Below are 9,081 nucleotides of genomic sequence, written 5' to 3'. Positions count from 1 at the left end.
TTCGGGAATCTGGTGGGAGAAAAAGGACGTGTGGCGGGGGTCCAGGCAGTCCAAGCAACCCCGGGTGTGCGCACTCAGAGCCACCAAGTCCAGCCCCCCCCTGCCTTTGCAAACTGCGCGCCCCGGTACCCGGCACCTGGGCCCCGGCAGTAGCTGCGGCGCGCGCACGCGCACTCGGCGACCCCGCGCCCGCTCAACATTTTATTCCACGTGTTGCTTGTTGTAGGAGCCACAGGTTCCCCACCTGCGCCCGGGCGCTCCGGCCGCCCGGCCTCTGCCCACGGGCATTGCAGGATCACGGGGTTGGCGGGCCCCGGGCCGGCCGAGGAATTCACGAGGCGCTCACGTTCACCTCCAACGCTAACTCCGCCTATTTAATCCCGGCGGCTCCCCCTCTTCTCCCGGCTCCTGCCCGCCCCTTTCGCCCTGGTGGTAGGAAACATTCCGGTCCCAACTCGACGTGTCCGGAAAGCTCCGGCCAGCTTTCCCTTTCGTTCTGCGACTGCTGCTGCCGGCCCCGGGGCTTTCTCAGACCGGCAGGCGCAGCTGCCCTGGGTGAGGTGCCTGGGGGCCGCGGGCCGAGCGGCGGGGCGCCCCGAGCACTATGCTGGACCCGTCTTCCAGTGAAGAGGAGTCGGACGAAGGGTTAGAAGAGGAGAGCCGCGATGTGCTGGTGGCGGCCGGCGGCTCGCAGCGAGCGCCACCGGCCCCGGCTCGCGAAGGGCGGCGGGACGCGCCGGGGCGCGCCGGCGGCGGCAGCGCGGCCAGACCAGTGAGCCCAAGCCCCTCGGTGCTCAGCGAGGGGCGAGATGAGCCCGAGAGGCAACTGGATGAGGAGCAGGAGCGGAGGATCCGCCTGCAGCTCTACGTCTTCGTGGTGAGGTGTATCGCTTACCCCTTCAACGCTAAGCAGCCCACTGACATGGCCCGGAGACAGCAGAAGGTGAGTTGCACGCAGGACCGGCCGCCTCTAGCCGCCACTTCTTCCTCTCCGGAGTTTTCTCTTGGGAGACCTCTGGGTCGCTTGCCCTCTGCCCTTGTTCAACGCGGGTACTATTTTTGTTGGTCTTCGAGGTTCGAGGGAAGACCGTGCTTTAGCTGGCTGGGTATCGGGTTGCAGAGGACGCATCCTCCCCCAGCCCCCACTTTCCGTTGGCAGAAGCTGTCAGCTCGGCATCCGTGCGAGTAACCGGTAGCGCCGGCTGTGCGGTGGTTGCACCCGGTGGGGCTCCGCTCCGGCCAGGTTAGAACGCAACTCCTATCAACTTAATTTTCTAACAACAGTGGTGCATTCCTGTCCACCCAGTTCAGCTGGAGCTGGGCTTTGCTGTGGGTGTAAATGACTGTGTAGTTAGGCGAAGTAGAAATCTGGACACTTCTGTTAGCTAGAGAAGCCTTCACTAGGGCGAAGGGGTAGAGATTTTCCCCAGTGAATAAAAGTTAAGTTTCCTATATTGCTGCAAAACTAGGACTTCAAATCCTAAACCTTGGAGAGGGTACGGAGTTTGGTGGCGTTGCTGTAGGCTGGTAATTCCTGGTCTGGGCAGGCCTAATGAAACGCACTATTGATGAAAAACAAAGGATTGGCGCGTTGCCACTTATTAAATGCTTTTTTTAATCCTAAAGTGATAAGGAGTTCCAGGTGTAGTATCTTCCAACCTTAGTTTTAAAACCAGATTCTAGGGTACTAATGTAGTAACACATGAAAGTCATGACTCAAGTTGCCCTAATCGGGTAAATGTTCCAAATAAAACATGTCTAGTAAATATTTCTAATAGAAAGATTTCTCCTGAAACTTCAGGTTCATCAATTTCCTTAGTTGGACAATACGTGGAGACCCAGAGAGCTTGTAATCTGCCCAAGGCATGTTTTGATGCATAGCTGTTTTCTGAAGTATTAAGCATGTGAGGCACTTCAAAAAAATTTGGAAAGCTTTTTGAACTGCCTTCTGAAACACCACTACATCTTCCACTAAAGGCAGTCTTCCCGCCACCCTCCCACCCTCATTTATCCAGTCTTTAAAAACACCTAAACCAAGAAAGCTGTTTTGAACCCTTCATTCTCTGGTAGTCCTTATGGGAGGGTTCTCCACAGCTGTCACCTGATTACAGATCCTTCCAGAACCTAACCTGTAGGTAATTCAGTCAAGGCTAGAGCTGGAAAAGATGTTGGTACTCTCTAGGCAAATTCCTCATTTTGGAGGAGAGCACTATAAGCACCATTTCCTAATGTCAAACGAATTGGCACTATTGAAGTTACCATCCCTCGGGTCGGTTGTGAGCACCCCGTGGAGTTCTTGCGTACCTTCCATCCCACTCATAGGTAAGTGCTTCCTCATCGTATTGCAGTTACCTGTTGCTGCTTCGCTCCCATAGGTCAAGCAGCTTTTAACTTCACTAGTCCTTAACTTAGTGTAGGTAACTTTTGGCCTGTGTTCTATGTGGTTCTATATACTTCTGAATGCTATCCAGTCATCACTTTGATCATACGTCATTTAAGCTTATTTTTAGTGTATTAAAGTATAAAAATGTATCAAACTAAAGATGTAATGTATGGTGACTAACATAACTTAGTAAAATGTATGGTTAAACCAACGGTATCTGTTTGGACTTTTTGGCTTCTGTAAAAAGACACTGGTAGCCCAGTATCAGCTAACTTCACATTTTGTTGAAACTTTCATTTGTAGCTGCAGATCTGACTACTACTTAAAAAGTTTCTACAGAACTTCAACTTTCAAACAGGTACATTTATACTAAGGAAACTATTATAACCTTATCCAGGTGTTACCAAATCCAAACAAAACCCTGCATCTGATCATCTGATCTCGGCAAAATGTTTGGAATGCTTAGAGACTTCAATTCTGTAAATGGGAGAATTGCATACGGTCAGATTAACTTTTGTGAATTTTATTAAGGGCGAGGCCATATAACAGCCTGTGTGTATTTCCCTTATTCAAAAGGCTTTTTTTTTTTTTTTAAATAAACATGCTTACTAAAGAGAGCTGGAGCGTTTCTTGGCAGGTTTCCTCCTAGGACAGTGAAGTGGGAATTCATATTCTTGTGAATTTGCACAAGTCAATGCCAAAAACTTTAAGTCTTGAATTATAGTTATATAAAAATAACAGCATAATTGCAAGATCACTAATCCGTCGTATGTTTTTATTCTGTATCTTCAAGTTTAGGTATCTAGTAAAAGGATTTTTTTTTTTAGATTTTATTTGACAGACACAGGGAACACAAGCAGGGGAAGTGGGAGAGGGAGTAGCAGGCTTCCTGCCTGAGCAGGGAGCCCGATGTGGGGCTTTGATCCCAGGACCCTGGGATCATGACCCGAGCTGAAGGTAGATGCTTAATGACTGAGCCACCCAGGCACCTTTAGTAAAAGGATTTAAAGGCTTAAATGTTGAAATGCGTATTGCTGCTTAACTTTAAGAATTTTAGAAATTCTCAGATTGAGATCTAAAAGCGTCTTCATCTTATAAATGACAGAAGACCCTTACCTTGACTGTCCTAGCTCTCTGTTAAGGGCAGGTGAGTTTCCGTGAACTAGAGCTGAGCCCCCTTGTGGTTTTGGGTTTTTTTTCCCCCCTTTCTTGGTTAGAAGGCCCACAAATCAAGTTAGGGATTTTAGCCAGGAGTTATTTGTAAAAGCTTAGTAGCATTAAACTCGGTTGACTAAAACATGCCTTTCTTTGCTTTTTGGCTGGAAAACTTCGACTCGGAGCAATCACAGTGGCCGGCGGATGGCAGTTAGGCCCTGTGACTACTGATGGCTGGACCCGGGTACTGACAAAGCTTCGTACCCGTGGTCACACCACCTGAACGAACATACCCAGGGGTTCACATGTGATACAAATACGAAGTAACCACTAATGGAAAAAGGACTTCAGCTGGGAAGTGCCTAAGCCTGATGCTTATTTACCTTGGTTACTTTTGCACCATCCAAACACCACAGCAATAAACTTTGACTCTAGATCTTTGGTTAAAGGTGGGATCAGTGTTGAAACTACAAAACAGTGGCACAGATCACAACTGTTTCATCATAAGGCAAACTATATAAAGGCAGGTTGTTGAGCCTTTGGAAAACCTGGGGACCCTGTAGGAAGACAGGTGAACAGGTGATTAGAATGTAGGAAGAGTCTGACAAACATAATGGCCACTGTAGCAGAGGTTAAGTACATTCACTCATACAGATACGGGCTTAGACTACAGATCTCCACTTATAACTACATTCTAGATGTACAGGACTTAAAGTGCTAATAGTTTAGCTGGGTCTGTAGGTTTCTAGTGGTTGCACGGTTTTTGTTTTCATTGGCTTTAGTAAAGTCAGCTGTTGAAGGAGCCAACTATTCAGAAATAAGGAATTAGTACCTAATAACTTTGTATGAATCCTATACTCATGTTTACAGTGGCCATGCACATAAAATGCAATCACTAGATTGACTTATTAAACCTTCGTATAGAATAATCATTTCCACCACTTTGCATAATTTTCTTTTAATTCTAAATTTGGGAAATGTATGCAAATACTGTGAAATGACATGTGGGGGAAGTAAGCTCATTAGGTAAAACTGTTCAGGAAGAGTGCATTATAGGGAAATAGTATTGGGTGAAAAAGTAGGCTCTTCCCTGGAACTGACATCTGAATGTTCCATTACAATAAAAGGGCCATTTTTTATCTCTGGAAATGATAGCCCCTTATGTCTTTAACATTCTTAGTTAACTGCTTAGATGATCCCCCAAGTTCAGAGAAAGCCGGTTTTCTAGAAAAACCCTACAGATTTACAAAGGTTGAGAATCCTTACCTTATAAGAGTCCTTGTCTTAGTGCTGTGTTGCCCCTCTTTGGTGCCAAAGCTACAACTGTGGCCTTGGTGTATTCTCAGCAGGGTCTATCCTATAAAAACTTGTCTGGATACGTGGAAGTGTCCGATTTAGTCCATGTTTCAAAGAATTAGGTATAGTTTGGGGAAAAGGAACAAAAGCAAAGTTGTCTAATCTTTGGAAACTAATGTTAAACGTGTGGATTTTGCCTTTAAGATTTTGACAGAGTAGGAACCCAAGCGGTGGGAGAGGGAGAAGCAGGCTCCCACCAAGCAGGGGGCCCGCTGTGGGACTTGATCCCAGGACCATGACCTGAGCTGAAGGCAGACACTTAACAGTTGAGCCACCCAGGCGCCCATTGCTTTATTTTAGAGTGTTCATAGGGACCCTCTAACTGTGGAGCCTGGTGTGGGGCTCAAACTCACGACCCTGAAACCATGACCTGAGCTGAAACCAAGAGTTGGACATTTCAACCGACTGAGCTACCCACGTACTCCCCCCCCCCCCCCCCCGCCCCAAACATGCTTTTTGAGATCTCCCGAATCCCCCACCAACCCTTGTAAAGGAAGCCATAAAAACAGTAATACCTGTTGGTACAGAACTAAGGACTGCCGAGCAAAACTGTTAATGCCACTATCAAACCTGAGAGACAGTGTAGGAGCCCAGTAGTATGCCTTGCTTTACTTGTTTGCGGGTTTCCAGCAGCTGATATGAAAGTCTTAAAGCCACCCTCTTTGGGAGTTAGGATAATTCATCCTATGTACATGATGGTGCAAATGTAGAAGGGTATGGGTTATGTTGGCTTCTAAAAACCAGGAATACATTGTCCTCTGGGGAGTGAGGTGGAAACGCATTAAAGCAATCTCAGACTGGACTTCAGTATCTTGGGAAGATGTGTGTTGCTTCAGTTCCTTCAACCCTCCACAGGGTATCTTGAGGCCATAGCACCTTTTTTTTTTTTTTTAAGATTTATTTGACGGAGACAGCGAGAGAGGGAACACAAGCAGTGGGAGAGGGAGAAGCGGGCTTCCCGCGGAGCAGGGAGCCTGATGCTGGGCTCGATCCCAGGACTCTGGGATCATGACCTGAGCCGAAGGCAGACGCTTAACCGACTGAGCCACCCAGGCCCCCATAGTACTTAATTTAATGGAATGAGTTGTGCTAATGAGAACTCAGATGGATTAAGTGATATTGGCGTTGGCTTCTTTCAAAAGTGAAATCAGCTGTACTTGTGATACACCGTGACTGCTTATGAAGTGAAATAATGTAATCCTGTTTTCCCTCTTTAGTTTTTTTCTTTTAATGGAAACTGTTCCCTTTATTTGTACACTCACAAGATAGCACAGTTTGTAAGGTCATTAAAGAATTTTAAAATGAAAACTAATTGCCAGGTTATGAAATATGGAAATTCTGAGTGGAAAATCCCACCAGTTATTTGGTAGTGAGGCAGGCCTTTTGGGTGATTGTGCTATTTTGTATGCATTTCAAGTTTATTTAGATCTTTGGGAAGGAAGTGGTGGGTCACGGAGTCCTGTGTGCTTCAATCTTTAGGCTATAAAAGTCCTAATGACTATAACTAGTGGATATATCATTGGAAAAAAGGGCACCTTCCCAAAGTTAGGAATGTTTAGGAATCAAATTATGAAACTATTGTCCTAATTTGGTAACCCTTCATTTTAGGACTACTGTTTTGGTCCCTTTGTTTCAAAATCAGCTAAGGAGTTTGGTAGGATTTCCTTTAAAAACAAAACCCCAAAAAACCAAAAACCTGTGATTTCTATCTTCAGCTGTGTGTTAGAATTACCTGGAGAGCTCTTAAGAATCCCATCATCCAAGTTGCACCCCTAACTAATGAAATCGGTCTCTGAGGTTGTAGTCTTAAAGCTTCCTTGGTGATTCCAGTGTACAACCAAGGTTGAGAACGGCTGCTTGTTGTCGTTAAAGCTACAGGGAACTGAGCTTATTTTAACCTGGGCAAGGTGAAAGTGTTTTCAGTAATGAGTGAGATTACTGAGTAATTAAACCAGTATTCCATATTAAGGTAAAGGCAACAGGGATGCTCTAAGCGTGGAACCAACCTATCCAAATAATAATCTACACTTTATTGAATCAATACAGTGGGAGACCGGTACATATTAGACTTCTAAAAGGTCTTTAATTAGGTAATATGCTAGAGGCGATTAAATTGCATTTGCAATTGTGTAATTCAGTATAAAACCACAGATCCCGGATTTAGCAACAGAAAATATAGGATGCTCAGGGTAAGCCTGAGTGTTGCCTTCCATCCCAAAATAAACTGGGGGAGTATAGTGAAATCTCAGAGTAGGAGTTGACACTGAGTAATGTCTAACTGGAGAGTAAATTTCACCAAGGTCTTTGAAGATCATTAGTGGGAGGAATATTTCCCCTGTGTATGCGGTAGTAGTCAGTGAAGGTCTTTCAAAAAGTAAATTTCAGAGGCATTCTTAAATAATTGTCTAAGTGAAGTACTTAAATTTCTTTAAACAGTTTTAAGTGTTTTGATATTTCTATGTAGTCTTTTGGCAACATTTTAGCATTAGGTAGACAGTATGGAAAACCTATTTCAAATTATATTTAGTGTCAAGTCAGTGTTGTGTACCTGAAACTAACATTGTGTATCAACTATAATAAATTTAAAAAAATAGCATTAATGGGTTAAGTTGGTTTGCGTTTGAGAGTCTATTTGTAGAGCATCATTGATGGTCTTTTTGAAATTTTATATCCTCACTTTGTAAACCTTATGGTTTGAATATTTCCATTTTCTAACCTTCAAGTTAGTGATGAATCTGCGATGAAAATGTTACTGGGGCAAAGGGTATGACCAATTTAAAGGCTATCTTTCCAGTCTGGTAGCTGAGATAGTTAACTTGCTGTTAGCTGATTGTGAGGGCGAATGTATGTGTATGGTCTAATATCCTTTTATCATTTTTCTATTGAGATATTGGTTTTACTGATATGAACTCTTATATGTTGAGGATAGCGTTCCTTTGTGGAGGGAGTTTCTATAATCTGTGTCTCACTGTTTTTAGATCTACTTCAATTTTTTTTTCCTCTTAACGTTGAGTTTCTTTGACAACTTCCCATCTAGAATTGTTTGAAGCAAGGAGTTGACTTATTTCCCTAAATGGCTAAGCAGGTCTTGCAGCCTAATTGATTATGCTCTACTTCCATTACTAAGCTGTAAGTCAAGTTCATATTGTTTCCTTCATTAACTCATTGGTCGAATATTTATTATGCCTCTACTTAACACTATCAGATGTCTTAGAAATACAGTAAAGAATAAAACAAGCAGAAGTTCCCTCACAGGCTAGTGTTCAATAACTTAGATTGTATGTTTTTCTTTATATCTTTAGGTTACCTATTCTAATTGATCTAGGTCTTCCTATTGCTAGTATCATATAATTTTGATTTAGGATAATTCTGTATCTTAATAACCTGATGGGATTAGTTCCTATTTGTCAAATTCTTTTCATTCTGTCCACCCCCCCCTTTTTTTTTCCTTAATTGCAGCAGTATTGAAGCAGCTAGGAGAGCATTGTCTTCAGAGGGCCTGGCTTCATTCTTCAGTAGTATCCGTGCATGTATCCACCTCATGTATGAGGATGGCATTTCCTGTCTTTGGGTGCTGGCTTTTTCACTAGTAAAATGGGGATAATGGCCACATAGAATTCTTGTTATAATTAAATTAGATGACATATATATAAAGTGCTTAGTTACTGATGCATATGCTCCAGACTAGACGCTATCATTTTTTTTGTTAAGCCTGTTGGGGGAAACTATTTTACTAAATTCACTCTTCTAGCAACATAAACATCTCTTAGTAAAGCCTCTTATGTCTTTGTGAAGTTTTGTAGGTTTCATTATGTAGACTGAGGTTTATAACCAAGGTTATTTTTTTTTAAGATTTTATTTGACAGACAGCAAGAGAGGGAACACGAGCAGGGGGAGTGGGAGAGGGAGAAGCAGGCTTCCTGTGGAGCAGGGAGCCTGATGTGGGGCTCGATCCCGGGACCCTGGGACCATGACCTGAGCCGAAGGCAGACGCTTAACGACTGAGCCACCCAGGCGCTCCAACCAAGGTTATTTTTAAACATTTTATAATTTTTTGTGGCTTATCTTTTTCTATTACTGTTAAATTCTAAACTAGGCTATTTTTAAAAAAAATTTTTTTTAAACTTAATATTTTTTAAAGACTTTTGAGAAAGGGAGAGCGAGAGAAAGCACAAGCAGGGGGTGGG

At 43.7% G+C, this 9,081-nt stretch overlaps 1 protein-coding gene across 1 annotated transcript in view; it reads left to right on the top strand.

The window, feature by feature from the left end:
• Positions 1 to 447: 447 nt before the first annotated feature.
• CADPS2 (calcium dependent secretion activator 2) overlaps positions 448 to 9,081 on the top strand; it is a 509,442-nt gene continuing 500,808 nt past the window's right edge. The window contains 1 exon segment of the mRNA XM_027573409.2: positions 448 to 943. Within this exon segment, the coding sequence (XP_027429210.1) occupies positions 605 to 943 (339 nt within the window). The 5' untranslated portion in view covers positions 448 to 604.

Source organism: Zalophus californianus, chromosome 12, assembly GCF_009762305.2.
Source record: "Zalophus californianus isolate mZalCal1 chromosome 12, mZalCal1.pri.v2, whole genome shotgun sequence".
Taxonomy (NCBI): domain Eukaryota; kingdom Metazoa; phylum Chordata; class Mammalia; order Carnivora; family Otariidae; genus Zalophus; species Zalophus californianus.
This window is presented reverse-complemented; position numbering and strand designations above follow the sequence as displayed.